At 43.2% G+C, this 27,992-nt stretch overlaps 1 protein-coding gene across 1 annotated transcript; it reads left to right on the top strand.

Annotated features, from left to right (window-relative positions):
• Positions 1–27,992, top strand: mycbpap (mycbp associated protein). Its single transcript, XM_066661613.1, has 19 exons — positions 1–306; positions 8,878–9,002; positions 9,504–9,666; positions 9,803–9,909; positions 10,227–10,401; positions 11,809–11,924; positions 12,991–13,141; positions 14,834–14,946; positions 17,761–17,897; positions 18,640–18,748; positions 18,937–19,129; positions 19,807–19,994; positions 20,464–20,610; positions 22,923–23,063; positions 23,278–23,423; positions 24,941–25,059; positions 25,558–25,676; positions 26,249–26,425; positions 27,304–27,992. Exons 1-19 carry the CDS (start codon positions 240–242, stop codon positions 27,394–27,396), a joined length of 2,586 nt encoding a protein of 861 aa, XP_066517710.1. The 5' UTR covers positions 1–239; the 3' UTR covers positions 27,397–27,992.

The following is a 27,992-nucleotide window of genomic DNA, read 5'->3' as shown; positions in this document are numbered from 1 at the left end:
GAGGCTACTCGGCGGGGCCCTGTTTATATACTTTTACTTGCTTTTTTAAATATTTTATTCGGTTTGTTTTTGCGATGCGGAGGAGTAGTCTGATTTTGTGTGTTTTTATTATACCGCAGCCGGACAGTTTTGTTTGGAGACGTAGATAAGGCAGTCTCAGGAGTTTGCTTGTGTACTTGCTGTCTTTGAAAGGCTTAACGTGAACTCTGATTGGTACAGACTGGTTATATTTTATAAGCATGGCGAGTCCGGTAAAACCACCTGTGAAAACGGCTAAGAAGGAGCTGAGACCCCGCTCTCCTCTCGGTATGTTTGCATTAATTCTGTATTGACACTGAATGGGCCTAATAACCTATCCTTAACTTTCCTGTCCTAACCAGCCTGTCCTTTACCACACTGTCCTTTATCATCCTGTCTTACCACCATGTCCTTAACCACCATGTCTTAAAAACCTGTCCTTTACCAGCATGTTCTTTACCAACCTGTCCTTTAGCAGCCTGCCCTTAACCTTCCTGCCCTAACCAACCTGTCCTTTACCAGCATGTCCTAACCACCCTGTCCTTCTACTGGCATAATATTCACAGTAACGTTAATCTCTTTGTGAGTAATGAGGTTTACAGGGTACCTAACAGACATAAATATCCAATATATATATAGACACTTAAAACGCTCAGGCAGTTTAATAAAGCATTCACTAGATTCATAATATCATTCTCTCAGCATAATATCAGGCCCTCAGTTTAATACATTGTTCCCTGACATTAACGAAGCCTCTCCAGAATAAAGCCTCATTCTCTCTGACTAATCTTCGGGAACAATTTATCTATTATACAGAGGCAGTTGGATAGTAAACCGAGGGAAAAGTTTATATTGAGGGAATTAGACTGTTTAACTGAGAAAACAGTAATATAAAGCGGGAACTGGAGAGTAAACTGAGGGAGCTGTTTATGAAGGTGATGGAACACATTGTTAAACATGTTAAACTGGGTGAACTATTGATGAATATGAAGGAACACACACTGTTAAACCAAGTGAAGTGTTTGAACTAACTGAGGGGACACATTGTTAAACTGAGGGAACTTTCTCTTAAGATCTGATACTGCGTTTTAAGCATTTATTTATCTATGTATTTATCTACCTATAGTTTTTGTTTTCTTAACCTTAGCAGAAATGTTCTTACTGTGTCCCAACACCACATTTCACTTACTACACATCGACCAGATTCAAGCAGTTTCTGCAGAATTAATATAAATTACTTTGTTTACATCTGTGGTGGGGAACCGAGGGATGGAGCCCAGCACAGTTTATTATTTTTCTTTGCTCTCACTTATCTAAACTAAATCTGCAGATAAATTGAAGGGCAGAATCAGGTCTGCTGGAGCAGGACAATCATCACGCACAGAACCACAGTCTCTTATGCCTGATTTACATATTAATGGTTTAATCATGCAGAAATCAAACTGGTGATATTCCATTGTAATCCGGTTTACTACACAGCAGCAAACTAATTTCCTGCTTAGTCCTGGACCAAATCTCTCTGGGAAAAGCAACAGTTGTTAGCTAGAGCCACTAAAATGGCAGCTGACTGTTCAGTAAATTGCCCGGACCTGCCAGAGTGACTGGATGGAGCGTAATTAACTTCCTGGAGTGGTTTGACCCATTTTCCCTCCAAAACACAGGCAAATAGTCGCTTGGCAGTTTGTGGGCCATTTGATAATTTAGTACGTCAATAGCAGGTGTTGAATATCTTGTATAACACTTTTGGTTTTTGACTGGTGCAACACTTGCCCTAGTTGCTCTTGAAGCAGTTCAGGTAACAGAATGTGTAACTGGCATATTAAATAGGCTAAGGTTTATATGTGCATTTATACCTGTGTATTTATGACTTAGCGGGGACTAGCGTCCTGTATATGACGATGATATTCTGGTTGCTGGAGTTGGTTGGGAGTTATATTGCATGTAGCCATAGTCACACTATAATTCCAAAGTCCCCACTAAGACCACTCACTTTTAAGTTCATAAAAAATGTAATGTAAATGTAGGTAATCGTAAAGATATGCGGCAAGAAAAATATTTGCTATTGTCTTATATTAAATATATATTTATGGTGTGCCAAACTGTAAAGGCAGGTCACATCTGAGAATGAGTGACAATGGCATTTCTATGGCAATGTGGAGAAAGTGGCATTAGTAGCAGAGTGGTAGAGAAGCTAGCCGGTTTAACTGGGGTTTGGATGCCCCTACAGATAGATAGTTAGTTAATGATTTATGAGTATGCACACTGTGACTCTACACTGAGGCCTCGTACTCTACACTGCCCCAGAAGAAACCCGTCAGCAAAGGCTTGGTATGGGCAAGGCGTGCTCGGTGGGTTTGGTATATCGATGATGAGATATGTGAAATATTACAACCATCTCCCTGAGAAACTCCTCCTCACCCTGAATGGCTGTAGAGGATGAATGTGTGCTTTGATCCCAGGTGATGCTTTAGATATTTAGGGCTAGGAATCCAAGTGTGCATAGTTATATTTTCTTTTGAGTAATATTTTTAATCAGCGTTGACGTGGCTCACAAGGCAAGCTGGCACTACTCTGCTGTGCTGATATATTTCACAACATGGCATGTCAAGCTGTGTGTAAAATGAGGGGAGGGTTTAGGGTGGTCCTCCCTGCCACCCATCCCTCAGTGCAGCCCCCAACCCAGTTGATGTTCTCCTCCAAATGTGCTGACCTCCAGTGGCATAATGATGGTGTCAGTTCAATGCAGCAGCAGGGTTTTACATGTGAAAAAGGAGTCATGTGCCATCCTTCTCCGGAGCAGCTTGGTGAAACTGTGCGATTAGAAGAGACCTCACTAAAGGATGGAACCAACAATGACTAATGATTAGGGAGAACATGTCAAAACAGGCCAATTATAAAAGTATTTTATACAACCGGCTAATTACAATTAAAAGGGTGTGGGGATCAATAGAAATGTCCTTGATTAGGCTGTTAAAAGCTGGAAATGAAAGGCCTATTCAAGGCCATTTTGAATCAAACTTGTACCTGGTCAGAGATTTGGGATGGGTTTACAATTGGTCTGGCAAGAAAGAGATGACGGCATGATTATGATTTATGGCAAGTCTGACCTATTTACACTACTGACCTAGTAAACTTTCCTTCTGTAACATTGTGGTAAGATACAGGGGGGAATGACTGTACCTCAGTGTGTGTGAGACACTGTGACCCAGTCTTTCCATGACGGTTCACTGTGTTCTTAATGGAACACACGTTTGTGTGTGTTTGTGTGTTGATATGTCTCTGATTATCCCAGATGGTTTGGGAACAAACTGTAATCATCCATTAAGCCATTCTTGGTGTCAAAGGCAGGGAGGTGGGGAGATGAGGCTGCAGGTGTAATGAGAAACCCTTAGTTTGTAGGGTCACTCTGCGGGGGGTATTGGATGAACCCCTGGACCAGCTTTCTTCATATTTTCATCCATATCTTCTCTCCGTTCACCCACACACTCAACAGTGTCCCGTTCAGCAGGGCTTTATTGGAACAATTACATTACACCAGTGACAAATAACCGCAGAGAGAAATTAAAAAATTACTAGAAAACAATTAGTCACACACAAGAAAAAAAGAGAACAGAGAAGGTTGGTATTAATCATTTGAAATTGTGTAATTTGCATTACAAACAAACACAACTTGCTGATCTGTTCCTCATTCCACCTCCGATAAAGCTTTTGTGATTTGTTCAGGGCCTTGGCCATGGGTCACTGTCACTGAACTTCAGGGTCTCGGGGACCTGAGTGGGATCCTCTCCTGGCGTTACTCTCAGTGAGGAATGTGTTCTCCCTGTGTCTGTGTGGGTTCCCTCTGGGTGCTACGCTTTCCTCCCACAGTACAAACACACATTTCGGTAGATGTAATGGTCACAGGTGAGATTGTGTGACACTGTCCACAGGTGTTTGTGTGTCCCTCTCAGGTCAGACTTCCTTTTCGCCAGGGGTAACCACATTTTGAGTATCAGTGGATCTGTGGTAACTCGAGCAGAGCAGCGGCACCCTTGTGACATAAACATCTGATACGGTGAAACGTGGACAGCACACATGGTACTAAATAACAGCAGTCCCTCCAGCGCCGTGGGGAGATCTGCTGGAAAGTCCTCTCTGGGTTTTCAGTGACAGAACAGCCTGTCTTCCCTGGATGGCCAAATCCGCCTGAAATGCCCATGCTGTTCTCATCACTTCTATTCATTTGCTCTCACAGGTCTGTTCTGTTCTCAATGACTTTTTTTATTCTAAGATCAACAGAGACTGAGAATCATGTTTAATTATTAGCATTCCTTCAAGATTGTTTCTCTTATTCTGGTGTGCCTGCTTTTTAGTGCCGAGGTACTAGGTGTTATTTCAGTGAGCATTAGCCTAATGCTTAATTTAGCTTAAAGGGGACCTGCTGCTCCAGAATGTCATTCTTAGACCATTACTTGTGTCGCCTTTTGGGTTGTGTACTATACCATTTTTGTCTTTTTTTGTTTCCTTGCAGCCGTGCAAGACCATCTAGCAGAATTACAGTTTCATTGTTATTTGTTTTAATTAATTATTACTTCTTTTACCACTCTAGGGTCAGGGAACACGATCGCAATGTCTATGAACCTTCTAAAGTCTTACTTTAACTGCACTTGATATTCATCCTCTTTCATAACACACTGTTCAGACTTGTGTTCCTTCTCTCTGGACTGAGCCTGGTTTGACCCAGAGCCCTGTGAACAGAGATCATTCATCTTAGATGAAGACTCTTCATATATCTTGTGAAAAAGTGACTCTGTCCTTCTCTTGCTCCACTATACTTCATCTTTTCTGCCGTTGCCTGTCGTTCCCTAGTAGTTCTGATGAATATTACCTGGACTGGGAGAATTTCGCTGCCCAGTGTCAGGAATGGAATGACCTTTCACTGGTAGGTGTTCAGAGCCGGTGCTGCTGTGTGCCCAGCTCTGTGAGAGTAGGGTCACTGTCCTCAGAATTGGGACACTCATGTGTTTGACTGACCACTGACAGGATTCTCATTAACATCTCTATATCGGCAGTGTCTTCCACGGTCTTGGTTTCTTAAAACCTCATTGTCGTAACTCTTAAAGACCCTGAAACTCTGAGCCGCTGAATATTTGAGCTACACCCAAGTTCATGACCAGGATTTTCCCATTATTTGAGGATTTTACCTACTGTTACATGGGTAAAAACAGCGTGCTTCTGTCTCTAGATCAGAAGCAGCTTTTGGCATCTCACCCTAAAGGGAAAACAGAGGAGGAGGTGGGGTCCACTTAGAGGAGGGAAGTGACTTGGACGCAGAGTCCTGTGGACCACATAACCCCAGCTCTGGCTACAGACAGTGGCTAGACATCAAGGAGCAGGTGGCAGAACGCTCTCCACCCACTGTGCCTTGGACTCTATGTGCTGTCTGAAGCCAAACCTGGGGCCCCATGGTCCATGTGGCTGTCTGTTACAGCCCCCACTGCCACAAGTACTCGCATCCAACTTCGTCTATTTGGAAATAACACAAGTTTCAGAGACCTGCGCTGCACACAGTAACATGCCGCCACCACCACATGACTGTCACTGCAGCACTAAGTCTGATACTTAGTGATACCAACACTCTGTTGGTCCTATGAGGAGCCTACTTATTGAAAAACAAGGTGGAATGGTGATAAAAAAAAGTGTTTATATAGAGGCATGACATGCTTAGTAAATTATGTTGCTTAGTAACTGCCATTGTCTTGTGTTGTCATATATCCATTAGGACCCCACAGCTCTGTGGATTGTTCAGTGGTCTCAGTGTCCCTGGGTTTTCTCTCTCTCTCTCTCTCTCTCTCTCTCTCTCTCTCTCTCTGGCTACGGTGATGCTTTGACATCAACAAAAGAAGGCTCAGTGAATAGGTAGAAAGCATTAAGTAAAGGAAAAGGGTGTTGCCATGGTAACGGCAGTCAGCCTGTGGAGTAATGAGGAAGGATGGAGGTACATATAGAGGTGGATGTCCCAGTGACTACAGTTTATGTATGTCGGCTCAGTTTCTCAGGGGGCAGAAAGGCCAGGGTCAACGTGGTCAGGAGGAACTCATTAATGTTCACAGTTATATACAGTACGTTTTCGTTTTCCAGCTCAAATGCTGTTACATTCGGTACCCCTGAGAATGCCCTGGGTTAGGTTTCTCCTGGGGAACTCACAGTTAATACAATACCAAACTCAGTTTTGGAATTCATACAGAGCAGTTTGGTCTGATTTGGCTCAGTAACTAGGGAGTTATACATATTCAGATGGTATAAGTGTTTATAATATGACTTTAAGGTACATTAAGGATGTCGAAAAAACTGCAGTTTGATCAAGCATTGAAAATAATCACTCCCATGCTCTTTATGCTTTGGCAGCTTCTGACTGTGAATGTGTTGTTGTCCTTCAACAGCATCTGGAGCGCCTGTCCTCGACTGCCAGGCATTTGTGCTTCTCTCCTCGTTTCTGCTCGGCTGAAATGAAAGCGGAAGAGAGAGAGAGCATGCGGTGCTGGGTGCTGGTTGGAATTCAGCCTTTTGCTTTCTGCTCTGTTCACCTACTCGCTGCAGTGCAAAGCTGAGGAGAAAGCGCATTCTTCATGCGTTAGTCATGGCTCTCCTCGCTGCCAGCAGAAACCTCTACTGGAGATCTGTCAGAAATGAACAAAGCTGTAAGACATGGACATTTGGCTGTGATGGTGAGGTAGCATATCAGCTTATCTATGGCCTATCCAGGTTCATCAGTATCTAGAATTTCTGCATTTATTCTGTGTTCAGGACAAACAAAGACTAGGACACGAAATTAAATGTTTAATAAAAGTATGAACAGAAACGTGAGCAGTTCCTTTCTCAGAAAAGAAAGCACTAAAATGGTTCTGGGCTTAAACCCTACCCTGTATCAGATAGGGCACACCATAATATTAACTGATTAATTCATCCCAATTTCCCAAGTACTCTGTCATTTTAATAAGCGGCCCAGTAAAATGCACCTCACCCATAATATATATATATATATATATATATATATATATTCTGGGGGCGGCACGGTGATGCAGCAGGTAGTGTCGCAGTCACACAGCTCCAGGTACCTGGAGGTTTGTGGGTTTGAGTCCTGCTCCAGGAGACTGGAGGGATATGAGACTATGGGTTTCCTTCAGGTGTTCCTGTTTCCTCCCATGGTCCAAAAACGTTGGTAGGTGGATTGGCGATTCAAAAGTGTCCATAGGTTGTGTGTATGTGTGTGTGTGTGTGTGTCTGTGTGTGTTGCCCTGTGAAGGTCTGGCGTATTCAGGGTGTATTCCTGCCTTGCACCCAATGATTCCAAGTAGGCTCTGGACCCACCTTGACCCTGAACTGGATAAGCGATTACAGATAATGAATGAATGAATGAATGATTAATTATTCTGGGTCTTTCTGAAATCTTTTACCAAGCTGTACTAATACCTTGTCTCTAATGCTGCCCTCCTTGACATCCCTCTGTGTGGAGCTCAAATATGACATTATTTAAAAAAAAATCACTTTTTTTGATTATATTAGAACATTAGTTTGAGGATCTGGAGCTCCTACCAACCAACTCTATGTGAAATCAATTCTGATTTTGTGCTGCATCTCATAGATAAAGGTTAAAAAGAGTAAAACAAACACAGCAAGACAAAAAGAGAAAAAAGATGAAAGATGTGTTTACACTGAGTCTCATTCTCAACAAGAACTGGAATCAGTCGTTCTGAGCATTGCTGTTCAAACAGGGGGGAGAAGGCTGCTCTGGGGTTTTGAGCCTAATGCTATTTTGATTAAAGCAGGTAACAGACGTTTCACTGAGACTCCAGAACTGTGTTCTCTTGTGGAAAAGACAAAGGATATCTCCTCTTTGAAGAAGTGAACATGCAGTTAAATGATATTTATTACACATTCACTTCACGGTTCTTTTATTTCTTTTTTCTTTCTTCTTCTACAGAACTTTTAGCACAGTTTTGATGCTATACTTTTCACAGTAAACTCTTACTGAAGGCCTGTTAGCGGCAATTCAGCCTTGGAAATGGACCCAAAACTGAAACTAATTTGAATATGTTTCCCTGTCACTCTTTCAGCTGAACAAAACCACAGTGTGTAAGAGCAACAAGGATAACTAATGTGCATTTTGCACTACTTCATCAAGAGTATTGCATAAGCTATTACTGTGATAATATTTAGTAAATGATAGATTGTCCAGCACAACACTATACACCACAGCTGGATACACCACATAACTCCCAGCTGCTCCCTGGGGGCTGAGATGGCTGCTTGAAACTCTGTGTTGTGTGTGTGTGTGTGTGTGTGTGTTCGTGTTCACCACCCAGATGGAGGAGAGATACTTCCTGTTGTCCACAGAAACATGACGCATTTTCTTTTGTGTTGATTGATGGGCTTTGGTGGGTTGTTGTCCACAAGATCCAGATCATGAATTCAATATGGGCACTGCTGGAGTGGCTGGAAGTGTGTATTCACTCCTGTTTCTCGTGTATTACGTGGTTGCCAGTGATTTTCAGTCATTTGTCAAATGTCATTCAGTCCATGATGTAAATAACAGTAACATTAACAGCTTAGCAATCACAATATGAGCACCAAGTCAATGCCAACTCTTCTCTAATGGAATACAATGGCCACAGCACAAGTAAACAGATCCCACCCCCCTCCTGACTGACCTCAAATATGGCTGACCTCAACAATGTCCAGCCAAAGAAAAACATGCTCAAATAGTTGTGTTTGCTATTTTATCATTAAGTGTAGACAAATGTTTCACTCCAGTTCCCTAAGTATGTCAGACATAATAATTCACCGTGTCTCTTCTCTTCTCACCTAATGTTGTTTTAGATAAAAAGCGAGGGAAGCTGTTGGAGGAGTCCTCCTCCACCTTGTGTGAGGAACAGAGCAGCACTTCCACTCTGAAAGGAGAGGACATCCAGGCCCTGGCCATCAGACCTGAACATCTGGAGAAGGTAAGGAGAGACCATACCACTCAGACTAGAACAGTGCTTTCAGGTCTTGCTCCTTGAGGTTCTTCATGGTCTGCAGAGTGGCAACCCTTCCCTTGATTTCAGTCCTGAGGTCTGAGTGACTTTTTTATTTGAGACGTTCTGCACAGAGCAACAGGGCATACGTTCTTGTTATATAGAAATTAATCAGACTTTCAGTGCATGTATCACTTTTGTTATGGTCTGTGCCGCTTCTGTGAAATGGCCTTGATAAGAAGGTGCTTAAGTGTATGGATCTAGTTCATTGCTGCTTTTGTAGCTGACCGCTTGTGTGTCAGCTTGGGTCAGGTTTGTTTTACACGCATCAGGCAGACGTGCACCAATTCTTACTTTATCTATTTTAATACATAAATAATTGGATGTGGGGAACTATTCTTGATTCATAAACACTATTTTGAAATGGTGTGTGTGTTTTTCTCCTTAACTCTATCTATGTTTATTTATCTCTTTCCTGTGTATACACAGCTGCGAGCCCCTCAGCCTCCAAAAGATTCCCAGAAGCCCCGTGCAACGACCCATGTGTTTGTCCGTAAAACACGCCCCCACAGTGAGGTCAGGAAAGGTGTGACTGTGACGGTGGCAAGACCCCTCCCCCAGGATGCAGCACCACAGCCACTGGATTACACAGGTAGTCTCTTAACCTTCAGCCCATTGGAAGTATTGTGTTTATTATGGAGGTAACCTCTGTTTGGGCCGTGTACATGCTGAGCCATCTCTGAATTGAGAATGTGACACTTACTGAATTATCTTCCACCATTTACAAGGTCCTGGAGGCCCGCGCTTTGACGCCGAAGGCATGGTCCTGCCCCATAGCATTCTGGGAAGTCTGGAGGATTTCAGAAGGGAGATGGAAGTCAGAGGAGAGATGGAGGTGAGATGCTCTCACTCATGAACTGGATTAATTTTCACAGCTTATTATTACCTCCTGCCTTGTGCCCAATGATCCTGGGTAGGGCTGACCAGGCTGAAGAGCTTGCAGAAGATTAGTGGAAGAATTACAAAGACGACTGCTCTGACTTTAAAGTCGTGTAGTATACCCACAGCTCTAATCTCACATTTGGCTAAAATCAGATTCAAACCATGTTCAGGAAAGTGTTACTCATGTAGTTTCTTCTCAGTACAGATCCTCCAAAACACAATGTCCTTACTGACATTCAAACACGGGTGTTACTGTCATCCCTCTCACAGCTGGTGAAGCGAATTCCTGACCAGAAGACTCATAGCTCTCTGGAGACTGGAGGACAGAGGAAGGACGAGAAGACTAAATCTGTCCCAAAGAGTGGGTGGGATCTTCAGGGCAACGCTCTCAAGCACTGGAATTACCACATGGCCGAGAGGCGCAGGCAGCAGGACTTCATCTCTCGTGAGTTTCCGACTGCCACTGCGCAGGCATGTGATGTGCATTTGAAATACAGACAGTAGAAAGCAGTAATACGGCTCAAAGTCATTGTGTATGAATAGGAAGCTTAATAACAATGGGTTCATTAATAAGGCTTTGTGTATTTATATTTTGATTAAGAAACTATGTCAAGGTTACACAAGTTGTAAATGCCCCTCTATACCCCCATGTTCCCTAATGCCCCTCTCTACCACATCTTGCGCACTTAACAACCCCTTGCTCTGAATATCCAGGACTCTTACAGAACCCGCTGAGGGAAGGGGTCAAACCATCTACCCATCTAGGACTCCTGGCTGACGCATCACCGGGGACTGAAGCAATGATGTAATGATGATGTGGCCACTGCTTCTGAGAATGAGCTACTCAAGAGCTCCCTCTCATTCACCAACAACTTGTTTATAATCTTGTTCACCTTAAATGGTGCAGCAGTGACATTCTGAGCATGGTGATTAGAACCCCTAACGTTGTTATTGGACTCCTTATGTTGCTATTTATACAGTTGTGGTCTATGGGCCTGGGGTAATAAGGTTTGCACATGCATCTGTAGCATTTGGCCATGATCAACAGTGCTGTGTTTTCTATTAGGAACACATTAGCTTTGAGCTAATACACTTCCACAACTTCAACTGTACTTTTAACCATTAGCCATGTAGCAATAGCAGGGTAAATGTCGGCACACCCTTGTCATGTTTTTGCCCCAGGGACCATAAAATCCTGCTCCTGCAGGAAGGCCTTAGCTCAGTCGTGATACCGGGCTCAGTCAGAGCCCAGATCCTTACGAAGGCTCAGGAGGTGAGAATAAACACCAAAGCCCACATACACTGATGAAACAGCCTCATCTCAGTGCAGTTGCATAAAGCTGTTAGACCCTGGGGGCTGGAGGATGTAGATTGTGCAACCTACCGATCATCCTGCCTGTGTTCTATAGGCTTCACAGCCCTATTTGGAGATGTAGACACAGTAAGTAATGAGTCAGGGTGCACCTGATTACCAAAGCCCAGGGTAATCCCTCCTCTCAGAGTGTGTGTGAGTCTCCTACACAACGATTTGCCTGTTCATGGGAGTGTGAGGAGCTCCACATCACAGGTCCACACACACAGCAGGGTGAATCACTCCAAGACCGGTTGGTGTGCAACCCCCACTGTGAACTAAGCAGTGCCTGGTTACATGAGGCGGCCTGTAAGCCCTTAGTCAGGAGACTGGATTACAGAAGAAGTGTCTTTCTGTATATCTCCTCTATATTTACTGTTTGGCGCTATGAGGAGATATGAGGATTTGTTCTGACAGTAACTCTGTCTAGTCAAAGTGTATGGTGTGAAGTAGGATGACAATCCCAGAATTCTCTGCCTTTCCTGTGTGCGCTGTTTGCAGAGCTGCTGCAGAAGCCGGTGGAGGATCTGCTAATGACCCAGTCCAGCGCTTTCAGACAGATTCAGGAGCAGAGAGACATCATCAGCCGAGGGTTGCCCACCCTCCACCCTGGACATGTGATTATCTCTCTCTCTCTCTCTCTCTCTCTCTCTCTCTCTCTCTCTCTCTCACTTGCTCTCTCACTCATTCTTATTTCAATATATACCGTTCTTGTGTTCTTTCTCTCTGTTTCTTTTCCGTCTCTTCACCTTATATATATAATATGTTCTTTCTCTTTCGCCGTGTCCTTCACCTTTTCATTCATTCATTCATCTGTAACCAGCCAGTTCAGGGTCGCGGTGGGTCCGGAGCCTACAAAGATTTATTGGGCGCAAGGCAGGGATATACCCTAGAGGGGGCGCCAGTCCTTCACAGGGCAACACACACACACACACACAAACACACATACCGGAACACCTGGAGGAAACCCACATGGACACGGGGGAGAAAACACCAAACTCCTCACAGCCAGCCACCGGAGCGGGACTCGAACCCACAACCTCCAGGTCCCTGGAGCTGTGTGACTGAGACACTACCTGCTGCGCCAACGTGCCGCCCCACAGTTTCATTATTTTTTATTAAATTAAATTAAAATTTTCTTTCTTTGTCTTTATTTTTTACTTTCATTTGTTTATTTTTCTTTCTTTTACTCTTCTCTTTATGTTCCCTTTCTCTTACCCTCTTTTTTCTATCATTCTTTTTCTTTCTTTCTTTCTTTCTTTCTTTCTTTCTTTCTCTTGAAAGTGTGTTTTCTCTCTAATCTCCTCAAGAATACCTACAGAATTGGACATGAAGGGTGGTGTCTGATTTTCCACAGTACTCTGTGGTGTTTGAGAAAAAGTGTGTCCTGTATGTGCTGGAGACCTGACGTAAGAGGCTCTGTCCTGGCCCTCAGTGTCTTGGTTGTACCCAGTGAATGATCAGGGAATGGAGACTGTTAATATAGAGTATTTAGTTTGAGTCTCTCTCACTGTAGGCCTGAGGACAGTGTCATTAAAGCTCTAATCAGAGAACACTTTCATGTTCATACTCTAACACCTGCTCCCCCCTCTCTCTCTCTCTCTCTCTCTCTCTCTCTCTCTCTCTCTCTCTCTCTCTCTCTCTCTCTCTCTCCCTCTATGTATCTCCCTCTGTGTATCTCAGGGCCATCGTGTGGGTAGTGAGTTCTGGAGTGTTCCACAGCGTTTCGGTGATGAATTGAGCGGCATCACGGTCACACTGACACAAACTGAGAGAGGCAAACCACAACCCATTACACACGTCTCACAGCCACGCAGTACACGTCTGGAATCGGGTACACTCACACTCACACACACATTGCACAATGCACATTTAATCAGTGTAAATGAATAAATTCTCTGTGCTAATCACTAATTGCAGGTACATTAACACAACTTTGGCAGCTTGTATAACATAGCAATGGTAACTAGGGACACATTAGTGACAAGAGGAAAAATCACAGATTTTTTTCCCATGGGTGCCATATTGTGTAGCGATTGTCTGGTTTCACAGTACAGGATTAATGTAAACAGTGCAGCAAGGAAGGAACAAACTCTACTGATCTGTCTGAACCGATGACAGAGCTGTGTTCAGTCCCAAACAACAACAATTCCATACTCCAATACACAATGTGTAAATAACATAACTAAATTATACCGCTGCCATTGTCGTGGTTTACAGAGACTGGCAGGGAGTAGATTATGGAAAAGGGAGTAGAGCCATGTATGTACCATGCAGTGGAGAAGCACCAAAAGACACTACATCGACAAGTTGTGTATCTGTACTTTACTGAAGTTTTTCCATTTTGGGCAACTTTTTACTTTTACTCCACTACATTTCAAAGTCAAATATCTTACTTTGTACTCCACTACATTTTGAAAATCTGCCGTTCCTTTTGGTTCATGTGTGAATAAAACCATAACGTGTCTGAACAAATCTCCCTACTCTGCACAGCTCTCCATGCGACACAAAGCAGCACCGTTTCTAGGAGACGAACAAGCATAGTCGCCGCACTAAAGCAAGTGAAAATGTTTCTCCGCCTATAAACACTAATACCAAAGCCTAAAAAAGACTGTTTTATACATTCGAGACTGTAAGTGATCACTTTCAGTTCTTAGAACCATTTTGAATTAACAAAATGATTTGTACGGTTTAGTATTTGGTTGTATTTTAGTCATCAGTAACTACTATTCATTCATAAACACAGTTTACAGATCTGTAGATGGCGCAAATCACTCACTGAGGGCGAGAGTCAATTGGTGGTTTATTAAACACAATACGTGAAGAGAGGTCAAAACCAGAAGAAATATTCCAAAACCCAAAAATCAGTACATAGGAATCAACGAGTCCAAAACACAAATACGAATATTGGGCAAAAAGTCAGAAAAACAAAACCACATCCTGTTTAAGAAACAGGTGTCTCAGAATTGCAGAAATCACTCAAACTATGCTCTGCAACTATGTAGACGAAACCTTTAAACCATTGCTACTCTCGGCTCAGCACTGCAGAAACTGCACTATGTATCTTTTGGAGGAGGGAAGGAAACCACTCCCTCCCTTCCAATATCAGTACAGTGCTGTAAAAGCACTGCACTGCAATTACATTACAATTGCACTAGAAAGACACTAGACTCATGGCTTGTGTACTTTGTCCACCACTGGTCACAGTGAGACAAAACAGGGCTCTGTTAATTATTATTTATATGATAACTACTGGTTTTGACAGAAAAAATAAATCAATGTAAAGATCTTGGTTTGGTTTGAGCTGTGATTTCATGAGTAATTAAACCACAAAATTTCAGTCAATGTAAACAGAGACAGCACGCAAAAGGAAAAGATGTGAATTATTGTGCTGTGGATGAGAGAAAGCTGTGTTGCATGTTTGGCTGTTTTTGTGTTTTTTTCACACTATGATTTGTGGGTACAGTTTTTGTGTGTATTACGAACTCATGTGTGTGTGTGTGTGTGTTTGTGTGTACGTACACAGGTAATGTGCAGTCTGACCGCTCAATAAGTAGAGCCTGGAGTCAGAGTGAGCACCTACAATATCGGCAACATGAACTCAGAGACATACTGAGAGAAATGGACTACAACCAGCCGGTAACACATACACACACACACACACACACACACAGTGAAGTTTGAACCTAAACATGTGTCAGTGGTACAGGGTGCTGAGCTGGTCTCATGGCGCTGTGATGTTGCCTGTGTCTACACTGGTGTGTGAGAGCTGTTAAATGTCCCCAGTCTGATTAGCTCTGTACCTCTACAGCCACCTGGTTTATCTCGATCTGTTCCTGGACCAGAATAATACATAAACACACTGACATTTACACTATGTATTTATTTATTCATTAATATCATTTGGTAATCATCACAAACACATTCATCAATGTTCTGTGGAAGTCAAGCGCAGCGCTGATCACACACTGTGCCCACAGCAGCGCGCATCACCTCTGCTCATTAACACCACTTAGCACTTTCAGCAACTGCAGCGGTCATGCCAAAATCCCCACTAACACACAGGCACACACACACACACACACACACACACACACACACACACACACACACACGCACACACAGATCTACCCCAAAAAAAAAAAACACAATCAGATACATACACCGAACCCATGATGTAACATTTCACTTCACTTAACCTTCTGTGATAAACACACACACACACACACACACATACACACACACACACTGTCTCTCTCTCTTGGTTCAGGGACTTGGTTAAGCGACTGTTACAGGGTGTTCTGATGCATTGTGACTTGCAGACGGAATGTATGTGGCACACACACACACACACACACACACATGCAGACAGAGAAAGAGAGAGATCATTTAACATTGGAAAGGGTACAGTGCTCAGAACATCGCACTGTACATTGGAGTAAGGAGGAAAGTGAGAGACGGAGAGAAGTGGCTGACAGACAACTTTCAATCTTCTAGGACTCTATTCTGTCCAGATATTTTCTTTTACTGATATTTTCTCAACTGGATGTTAACATTGGTAGCACCAAGGAGAGAGAAAAAGAGAGAGAAAACAAGGAGAGAATGAGAGAGTGAAAGAGAGAGAGAGAGAGAGTAATGCACACCAAACTGTAGAGAGCAGAACACTGAGCTATGGAAAAAGAAAGAGAGCAGTACCCTGCTCAATAGAAGAGAGTGGCCGACTAAACAAAAAATGAGAGACAGTCAGTACCATCCGTCTGTCCCCAGAATATCACATGTCAAATTAGGCTTAGGGCTAGGGTTAGACATAGAATTAGGGTCATTATTAGTACGTGGTTAGGGTTTGGATTAAAGTTAGAGTAAGACAATGGTTATGCACATGCTGTTTGTGTGTGTGTGTGTGTGTGCGCATGTGTGTGTCTGTGTGTTTGAGCACTTGGGGGTCCCACAAAAGTATTTGTCCAAGTGTCAGTAGCGGTATCCCTCTTTTTGTCCTTTATATTTTATTAAAAACTGAATTTAAATTTTTTATTGTAATTTTATTTTGTAAATATTAAAAATCAATCATTAAACCGCTATGATCACAGTCGCTAACATCGAAAACACCATCTGTAAATCATCTAAACCAAAATTCACGCATATTTTGGGCACAGTATTGTCCCCAAGAACAGAACAAATCCATCACATGCTTCTGCAGTGCTTTCCTGATCCTGATGGAGCTCATAACGGATGCAGCGACCGATACATTCTTCACTGCCATACGTGCAGTTACCATAAAGCGACAGAAAAGCAAGGGAGAATGTTTGAATTTTTTATTATAATGGCTGTATATGATGAACAAATAAGTAATCCTCCAAATATATAAAAGAAATATTATTTTATATATTTTTATAAATTTATAAATAAAATATTTGTATAATAAATATTTTAAATAAATATAAAATAACAAATAAATAATATAAAGCCTATTTATAGTCCTTAAAATATTATGAAGATAAAGGAAACACTGCAGTGGAGATGCTTTGGCAAGTCTGCATTTACACATTTCAGTGTGTATCAGTCCTGTGCACTTGACACATGCTTATTATTTATGAGTTTTTCTTTCTTTCTCTCTCTCTCTCTCTCTCTCTCTCTCTCTCTCTGTGTGTGTGTGTGTGTGTGTGTGTGTGTGTGTGTGTGTGTGTGTGTGGTGAGTGGAGGGGAGTTGTACTTTGTGTTCTATGGTGAACTGCTTGTCCTTTTTTTTTCTTTGTTCCATTCAAGTTGGAGCAGGTCTCTTCTCTATGAGCTATTCATTATTTCAGCAGGGTTCCCTCACCAGACATGCCCCCCCCCCCACACACACACACACACATACAACACCCCCCAGCACCTGACCCCAACTCAAACCTCAACCATTATCACTGTAATCAAAGCATTATTCGACCAAGTACCACTTCAACCACTTGCCACCACAGAACCTCTAAAATGAACCATTATAATTTTAATCAGTGCGTTATTCAGTCAGACACCCCTCCACAGCTTCTGACCCCAGCTCAGAGCCTCCCAAATCAACAACTATCACTTTAATCAGGGTATTATATGAGGAGCTGTGCCCCTCCTGACTGAATCACAAGTCATAAGAACTGAGGAGAGGCTGAGGACACATAGCTTCTCTCATTCAGTCTGGTTCCCAGATTATTTACTGGCATTGTCCAAACGTGAAAAGGAGGATGATATCCAGAAAACTGAAACATGTTTTATTTAATGTTTGGCCAAACATTTTGGTTCAAATGTTATTCAAATGTTCCAGAAGGACCAGGTCTTTCCTGGGGTGGAAAATGACAGTCCACTGATACCTACTATCCACAGAGCACAAGATACTGTTAGCACACAATAGCATCTAGTTCTCACCAAATATTAATGTTATCGACAATACTCTAGTGAGTTTGAACATGTCTCTTTCTTACTCAGGATATGGATGGCTTGGAGGTTGTGGGTTCCTGTCGGCCTTTGACTTCTGTGTCAGTGGAGCGCTCTACTCTGCTTGACGATAAAGAACAGGAGGAAGAGGAAGAAGAGAGTATGGCGAGCGAGTACAAAGAGAATGAGTAGGATTCATAACACAGTTTTGTTTTATTAATTTATGTATTCCTTCTTGGTCATCAGCAAAACACAGTTCTTCTAGTGCCATCACATATTCAGTTCCCTGGACACTGAGGAAGCCCAAAATGTACTCCTCTATTGAGGGGAAACTCCAACCATGAGTAAATGATTAGTATTGCCTTTAAGCGAGGGGTTCCTGCGGCACCAGAATGCACAATCACAAGAGACGACCAACTTGACAGAGATGGTGTGAGTCAGGTCAGCTCGACACTGTAAGTGATTGCTCTCCTAACTGAGCAAACCTGAACCTGTGGTTGTCTAGGGATTTTGTGGTTGTCTAGGGATTGCGATTTTGGGTTTCTGTGTGCAAGGCATTCCCATGCTTAAAGGCAAAGCCACACTAAGTCTCTATGTTGATTCACCTTGACAGGGCATAATAACCCCTGGTTGGATTTTCCCTCTCCAGAGACATCCCTTTTTGCTTTCAGAGATCCTTAGTGTCTAGGAGGCTGGGGCTGTGCTAGAGTAGACCAGTGTCTCTCCTATGACATGCCATGACACTACTGTATCACTTGTGGAGAGGTGTGAACTGCTTTTCCAAGAAGGGACTCTTAAACTATTCATTTCTAATTGCTCCCTAGCAGGTCAACAAGGAGTAGCAGTGTTGCATTGATTATACAGTATATTATCAAATATAATGAGAGGCATACCGTCTGATTCCGCAGAATTGTTTGTGTCAATTTGAAGGGACCCCTTGGCGTGTTATGATGATGTCATGCTGGATGTGGAGCTGATTCCTGCACTAAGGATTTGTGGTGAACTCGCACGCTGGAATGGTAGTGCTACCTCTCACCAGGTGTGGTGTGCGTGTGTGCATGTGTGTGGGTGTGTGCGTGTGTGCATGTGTGTGTGTGTGTGTGTGTGGGTGTGTCACATCAGGTGTTAGGATCATCTAAGCACATCCTAATGTATTTCCCAAAGAATAAAGGCTTGTAGCACATCTTGTAACTTGTTTATGTGTGTGTGTGTGTGTGTGTGTCTCAGGGAGAGGTGGGTATGTCTGCCCGATTGTCGTTTGAGGCTGTAGTCGGAAAAAGTGCATGTTCTCACCTGGAGCTGAAGAACGAGGGCAGCACAGCCATCTATTACAGCTGGCAGAGACTTGAACGACCACACAGTTTCACTGAGGCCATGTCACACCCATACACTCAGCACTTTTACTTCAACACCTCCACAGGTACACTCCACACTCCTACTGTAACATCTACACGGGTACACTCCACACTCCTACCGTAACATCAATACACTCCACACTTCTACCGTAACATCAATACACTCCACACTCCTACCGTAACATCAATACACTCCACACTCCTAATGTAACATCTACACGGGTACACTCCACACTACTACTTCAACATCTACACACTCCACACTCCTACTGTAACATCTACACACTCCACACTACTACTGCAACATCTGCACGGGAACACTCAACACTCCTACTGTAACAGTTGCATTTAAATCTGCCACTCTCTCTCTCTCCCTCTCTCTCTCTCTCTCTCTCTCTCTCTCTCTCTCTCTCTACCTCTCTCTCTCTCTCTACCTCCCTCTCCCACTCCCTTTTTCTCTGTCTCCCTCCCTCTCTCTGTCTCTCTCTCTCCCTCTCTCTCTCTCTCTCTCTCTCACTTCCCCCTCTCCATCTTTCTTCCTCTCTCTCTTCCTCTTCCTCCCTCTCTCTCCCTCTTTCTCTCTCTTTATCTTTCTCCCCTTTCTCTTTCCCTCTTCATCTCTCTCTCTCTCTCTCTCTCTCTCTCTCTCTCTCTCTCTCTCTCTCTCCCCTCTCTCCATCTTTCTTTCTCTCTCTCTCTCTCTCTCTCTCTCTCTCTCTCTCTCTCTCTCTCTCTCTCTCAGCGGTGATACTGCCAGGTGATACAGAGAGGATCTTGTTCACCTTTAAGAGTGTTTACCCTGGGATTGTGAGCGAGGTTTGGCAGGTCCACACACACCCAGTGCTCTTAGGCGGAGCATCACTTCAGGTCACAATGAGGGGAGTGGCTCTGCACCACGACAAACTGGCTGAGCAGAGAGCAGCTCTGGAGGTGTGTGTGTGTGTGTGTGTGTGTGTGTGTGTGAGAGAGAGAGAGACAGGAAGCGATTGTGGGGTCATTTTTTCAATAAACAAACTCATGAATAATTAAATTAACTTAAAGATCTGGATTGGCTTTTTCCTTCTGCTTGATAAACAATGACGATCATCTTAAAGACTCCAAAACCCTTATTTTGATTAGATATCTTATTGATTAGGTATCATTTCTAGTCAGTTTATTTTGGTTAGGGATCAGTCTGCAAGTCTTTTTGCAATTGATATTGAACAAGTCTGTGCTAGACATAACCCCTGATAAAATTACCGTTCCAGTGTTATGGTACTAACGGGACTGGAATTTGACGGCGGAGCCACTGATTCATTCAAAATGTTCAAAAAAGTGTAATATTACTGGAAGTAACAGGAGATGTGGATTTTGATTACAACAGGCTAGTTCCATACTGTAGTGTTTATGTGTGTTGTAGCTGGAACTGGAGCAGCGAGCAACAGTGTCCTTGTGCAGGTCTGTGGTGTATGAGATATTGCGTAATGTCCACACTCCAGAAAGGCCTGGCTCTCCAGCCCATCTCTACACCACAGAGGAAGAACACTTCTACAACAACAACCCTAACGTAGGTCCCCACAAAACACATCACAACATTAATGTATAGTCCATGCCCAAGCACAGGGTGTCAATGGTATTCGTGTTTGATTAAGTGGTATAAAGACCCAGGTCCCCACAAGGCAAATTGCACCACCGTGTACAATGAGAAACTAAAACACTAAAGATGGAATAAGTCAGTTAGAATTAGAATCACTTTATTGGACATGGTGTTTGCACTCAGAGGAGTTTTTTCTATGTATTTAACCCAATCGGTGCAGTGAAACACATTTACACACACTAGTGAACACTAGGGGACAGTGAGCACACATGCCCAGAGCAGTGGGCAGCCCTAGTCACTGTGCCTGGGGAGCAGTTGGGGGTTCAGTGCCTTGCTCAAGGGCACTTCAGTCATGACCTGCCAGCTCTGGGGATCGAACCAGCAACCTTCTGGTTACACATCCAGTTCCCTTTCCATCGCAGTACCTGTCAAGCTGTAATTAAATCGCCTGAAAAATGAGTAACGGTTATGATCAGGGACATTTAACAAGGTCAGTTTGGATCTTTTCTGTCTGTCTCTAAACCCCGAGGCTTGTGTGGGTCTCTCAGTCAGCAGAACAATGAGTAAGAGACAAAGCAAGAGAGAGAGACACATACGATGCCCTGTCCTCTGTCCAAATCATCGATAATGGACATGTGAGCATCAGAACCGGACCTTGGTGCGATTGAGGAAAATGGCTTTGCCTGATGAGTCTTATTTTCTTTTCTTTCACATAGATAAGGTTTACCTGGGGACAGACTGGACCAGGATGCTTTGTGGTAACTGATGGACAAAGTGGCCTGTAGGAAGAAAATGAACTGTTGGATGGTTTGTGATTCTCTGGAAAATGTTCTGCTAGAAAAGCCCTATAAAACCCTTGTCAATGTGGGTTATGTAAAAATCACATGTTCAGAGCTTTAGCACATTAATATGTTGATCTAGAGCCCACCCACTGTGGAGGTTGTGACACAAGGCCACTCTGTCTAAGAAAAAAAAAAAAAAAAACCCAGCTGTTCTGATTCTGCTCCGCTTCTGATGTCAATTGTAGAGACTTTAGCGTTGCCCCGCCCCTTGTCTGAATCTGTCCAATCACAGCGCTGGACCCACATTTATATGAGAGCACAAAGACAAGGTTAAACTCAGCAAAACAGACACAACAAGGGCGGAGAAATAAGAGCACTGAATAAAAATTGAGAAAACGAGAATGAGGAAGAAAGATCCAAGCAAAAACTGAGCTACTGCTCCTCGCTCCTCACTGCTGTGCGCTCAGGGTCAGGGTGAACAGTGAGTGGAACAGGTGCTGAAAGAGGGTGTTGTGGACAGGGCTGTTTAGACAGGGGGAGAATGCTGCTATGGGGTTTTATCCTTGTGGTATTTTGAACAAGCAGGTCATGGGCATTTCATTAAGACCAAGAACTGTGTTCAGTTGTGAAAAATTGCTGGAGTATGTGGTTTTTAAAGAACTAGTAAATATAAGCCAATTAAAAAAATGAACTGAAATAGCCCCACCCCCTGAATTTAGCAGGATGATCAGAGCGGCTCTGTGGGTGATGTAGAAGACAGGCAAGTAATACATTGTCATGTTGGTCTGACTGAAATGACTGGACGGGGTTTTACAGTCCTAAGGCTTATACAGAAATTGAATAATTTTTTAATGTCCTCAGAGCATTTTGTTTACAGACTGCTATCGGGATGAAAAGAGTACTTCAGGATATATAACAAAACAGACAAAAGGCAATTCACCTACTCCAGCTTTATCAATGGCACAGCCTCTCAGGCATGCCAACTCTCTAGCTCACATACTCTGTCTTTCAAATGTGCACACACACACACACACACACACACACACAACTGCAGGTTGTGTTCAGTGTGTTCCATTAGTAGACTAATAGGATCAGGAATGTAATTTAGGCCAGAACATTTCAGAAGTCCTTTGGGAAGCTCCTCCAGCCTGTATTCACGAAAGAACATGTTTCTGTTCATTCTGTACTCTATCTAGACATCTGCCCACACGCACATACACACACACACACACACACACACACACACACACACACACACACACACACACTCACTCACTCACTCACTCACTCACTCACTCACTCACTCACTCACTCACTCACTCACTCACTCACTCACTCTCTCTCGCTCTCGCTGTCTCTCTTTCTTTCTCTCTCCCTCTCTCGCTCTCTCTCTCTCATGCTGATTTGTGTAATTGATCAAAAGTTAACCTTGTCTGTTTTGTGTTCTAATAATTATATAATAACTGACTGTGTTTATGTATACGTGCATTTCTTTTCCAGCTGCACTACCACCATGAGCCAGTGGAGGCACTGAAGAGGCTATGGGAGCAGACTCAAAAATCTCAGATCTCTGGGTCAGAGGATGAAGTTGCACTGTTAGATTATCCAGCCTGGGATTTGTCCATGGATCATCTCCGACAGGTGTGCGGTAGCTACTGTGTGTGTGTGTGTGTGTGTGTGTGTGTGTGTGTGTGTGTGTGCTGATTAAGTATTGAATGTAATGGAACTCTGTGAAGTTTTAATTGTAAAGATGAATAAGTAATTTAAAATAATAATAAATATAGACCCTGAACATGGCTTAAATTTGATTGTATTTTGAACTCGGGTGTGTGTACGTGCTGCTTCTCTCCACCAGGCGGTGCTCGCCCTGCCACAGGAAGACACAGATTCAGAGACAGATGTACTGAGCAGGGAAGAAGCTCTGAGACAGTACAACATACTCATCCATCAGCTCCATCAACAGCAGTCTCCATCCCCACCACTCACACTGCAGTGCATTGGGTCAGTCTACAACACACCACTCACACTACACTGTATCAGGTCAGTCTACACCACAACACACACTGCACTGCATTGGGTCAGCCTACAACACACCACTCACACTACACTTTATCAGGTCAGTCTACACCACAACACACACTGCACTGCATTGGGTCAATCTACAACACACCACTCACACTACACTGTATCAGGTTAGCCTACACCACAACACACACTGAACTGCATTGGGTCAGTCTACAATACACCACTCACACTGCACTGCATCGGGTGAGTCTATAACACACCAGTCACACTGCACTGCATCTGGTCAGTCTACAACACACCATCCACACCGCACTGCATCGGGTCAGTTTACAACAAACCACACACACTGCACTGCATAGGATCAGTCTACTACACAACACACATTGCACTGCATAGGGTCAGTCTACTACACAACACACACTACACTGCATCGGGTAAGTCTACAACACACCACTCACAGTGCATTGCTCTGGTCAGTCTGTAACACAACACACAATGCACTGCATAAGGTCAGTCTACAACACACCACTCACATTGCACTGCATCAGGTCAGTCTACAACACACCACTTACACTACACTCTATCAGGTCAGTCTACAACACAACACACACTGCATTGCATCGGGTCAGTCTACAACATACCACTCACTGCACTGCATTGGGTCAGTCTACAACACACCATCCACACCACACTGCATCAGGTCAGTATACAACAAACACACATACTGCACTGGATCAGGTCGGTTTACAACACACAACTCACACTACAATGTATCAGGTCAGTCTACAACACAACACACACTGCACTGCATCGGGTCAGTCTACAACACACCACTCACACTGCACTGCATCGTGTCAGTTTACAACACACCACACACACTACACTGCATTGCGTCAGTCTACAACACACCACTCACTGCACTGCATCGTTTCAGTCTATAACACACCACTAACACTGCACTGCATCGTTTCAGTTTACAACACACCACACACACTACACTGCATTGGGTCAGTCTACAACACACCACTCACACTGCACTGCATCGTGTCAGTCTATAATACACCACTCACACTGCACTGCATCGTGTCAGTCTATAACACACCACTGATACTGCACTGCATCGTTTCAGTTTACAACACACCACACACACTACACTGCATTGGGTCAGTCTACAAAACACCACTCACACTGCACTGACAGGTATTAAGGGCAGGGATTTTAAAATTGCCAGTTTGTATGACACTACACCTGGTCGGTCAAGTGATAAGCAGTAGCAGTTCTAGTGTCATACTGGCTTTCCAGTCATCTCCTGAACTTGCTTCATCTTGATTAGGCTTGCAGTGGGTCATGAGCCCACCCGGACTCACTGGGAATGAACTTACCCTAATCCTATAATGTCACTACTGAACTAATGAACTGTGGAACATGTTGGACATATGCATTTACTGTGTTTTTTGCTCTTTTTCCTGCTGTGTGTGTGTGTCTGTCTGTAGGCTGCAGTTGTGGAGGGAGCTGTGTGATGAGTTAGCGAGTAAGGCTCTCTGGCTCAGACACACGCTGGGACTGCCTGAAAACGACAACTGGGGAGACACACCACAAGAGCAAAACAGCTGTGAGCGCACATACACACACATGAGCTTTTTTCACACACAGTTAGTTAGATCAAATCTCTCTGGTCCAAAGTATAAGAAATCCCATGAAAGTAAATGCAGGAGCATCCATGTCTGAGCGTAGAGTTATATTACAGATGGAAATACGAATAATCCGACCAGGCCCGACCTGAGTCCACTGCTATTATTCCTCTGACTCGATCTTCAGATTTCACACCCGAGTTTACACAGCCTACCTTCTAGTGTCATCAGGGGTGACCAAGATGAATGAATGAATGAATGAATGAATGAGTGGACAGTGCTGTAGGGTTAAGAAACTGCAGCTGAGTGGTGGGCTTCTTGTAGTGCAGTGTTAAATTGGATCTGCAAAACCTGAGATTATTAATCCTGGTTAAATAAATGTAATAAATAAAACAGCACTATGTAACATAAGATGTATTGATGTAAGTTTTGATTTATTCATTGATATTTGGTTGATGTTATCTTTAATGCTTCTGCAGGGGGGGCATTAAAGATGGATAAAGCCCTTAGTAAAGAGGAGAAGAAAGGAGGGAATACCAAAGAGAAGGAGGAGAAGAAAGGTGTGCCCAAGCCTGCAGTCAAAGACAAACCAGCTGAGGTGGGTGAAGAATTGTAATGAGAGTTTGTGCCCAGCAGGGGGAGGCAAACACAAAAATACACAGGCACATTACAGTATTGCAGGGATCTTAAAATCCTCTCTTTCTCTCTCGCTCTCTATCTGTGTGTGTGTGTGTGTGTGTGTGTGTGTGACTAAGAGGTGCGTTGGGGTCTGTTTAGTGGGAGTCGTGTAATAGTGTGAAAACGTGCACCTGTTCTTCTGCATTCGGAGAGTAGCGCACCCTCTGGACCCTATCTTCACACACACTCTCTCTCATGCGCACACACACACACATATAGATATACACACACACACAAACACTCCTACACACATACTGTCACAGTCATGACTGAATATGCACACAGAAACATACGTACATATACACCCACACACAGACACACATATGAACATGCACAGGTGTTCTAGTGCTGTGTGTGTGTATGTGTGTGTGTGTGTATGCGCTTGCTTGTATATGTTTATTTTTTGTGAATTTTCCTCTTATTTAAATTCCCCTTTCCACCTTAAATAAATAATTAATTGTTAAATGTGTGTGTGTGTGTGTGTGTGTGTAGGATCGTGGACCCGTGGATAAAAAGAAAACTAAAGAGGAGAAGAAAGGGAAGAAGGACAGTAAAGTCATGCGCAGCGAGACTTCATCTACTGCAACCAGCCCAGAGAACGACAACATCACACTGGACAACACCCACCTACAGCTACAGCCTCGATACACACACACACTGCACCAACAGGCAAGAACACAACAACAACACACACACACACATTCACCATATGGCTAAATGATTTTACTCAGTCCCCCCAGCACTGGGTGGTGGAGCAGTGGAACTGTGTTCTCTGGAGAGATTGAGCTTTGTCCAGTTCCTCTGGGATGAGTTGTGTTAATGATCCAGAACTAATTACTGACACCAGCACTTGACCTCACTGTCCTTTACGTAGCAGAATGCCATCAAATCCTCTTCTTTTTCTTAGAATAGAAGGGTACTGCAGCAGCAGGAGGACCAACCCCTGCTGACACCCGTCACTTTATGAGCAACACTTAATGACACAGTGTTCATGCAGTGTGTATTACTGTGATTAATCAGCCACTAATGAAGCCCCTTATACACACACACTCAAATCAGCAGTGCTTTAACTGGCACAGCATCAAGACTTCTGACAGAAGGGTTTAGTGTTGTTTGCTGATGTTGTTACCCTCCCCTCCTGTGTGTGTGTGTGTGTGTGTGAGAGAGAGAGAGAGAGAGAGATAAACAGCTATGAAATTATTAGTTGTAATAGATATGTAATAGTCCATTTAATCATCCACAGCAGTCTCTGTCTCTGTTGAAATAAATCATTAAGCATTCCCTATTAGTCGTCCATTACAATGACCCACATAAGTCAGAATGAGCGTTTTGCTCGGCCTGATTAATTCAGAAGCTGCTGTTTTTGAGCCAGTGTGACACTGCAACTTCCCCCTGACCACACCACAGCTACACACTGCCTACTTACCGCTTAGGGTGTGAAAGGTTATTCTCTATTTATCTGTATTGACACTTTACATACAATTGCATATGTTTTTGTGTTTGTGTGTGTGTGTGTGTGTGTGTGTGTGTGTTTGTGTGTGTTTCAGGTGTACATTCTGTTGGAGAGGATGATTGACTCTCTGTGTGATCTGCTGGAAGAAGCTCAACAACATGAAGATTACCAATGTGAATTCTGCTAAAGCAGATCTGGAATTGGATCCCACAGAAATGTTCCATTGAAACAAAGCTAATCCTTCAGAAACAAATACATCCCACTGAACCAATTTTTACTAAACAAATATTACTGAAAATGTTGTTAAAATGATTCCTACTAAAAAAATGTTTCTTAGACACAACAAATCCCATTGAAACAAATAAATCCTAGTGGTATTATATCCACTGGAACATATCTTTGGAACAAAATTATCCATTTGTAACCTCAGATCCACTACAAAATATCACCGAAATGTATCTAGGGTGGGAAAACAAATACTGAAACAAACCCGAACCAATATTTCTGTAAATATTCCTCACTAAAAGGAACCCCACTGAAACAAAAGTTACTGAAATAGTTTACAGTTTATTAAAATAAAGAAATACATTAATCCAACCAAAACAAAGGAAAGATTTGTATAAAACCTATTCTGGTAAAATGAAACATACTATCCATTCCTTACCAAAAATATCCTCAAATACAAATGCTCGTGAAATAAAAATGTTCCGAAATTAATCCCACCAAAACATTCATTCATTCATTCATTCATTATCTGTAATCGCTTATCCAGTTCAGGGTCGC

The sequence above is a fragment of the Hoplias malabaricus genome, chromosome 2, assembly GCF_029633855.1.
Source record: "Hoplias malabaricus isolate fHopMal1 chromosome 2, fHopMal1.hap1, whole genome shotgun sequence".
Taxonomy (NCBI): domain Eukaryota; kingdom Metazoa; phylum Chordata; class Actinopteri; order Characiformes; family Erythrinidae; genus Hoplias; species Hoplias malabaricus.
This window is presented reverse-complemented; position numbering and strand designations above follow the sequence as displayed.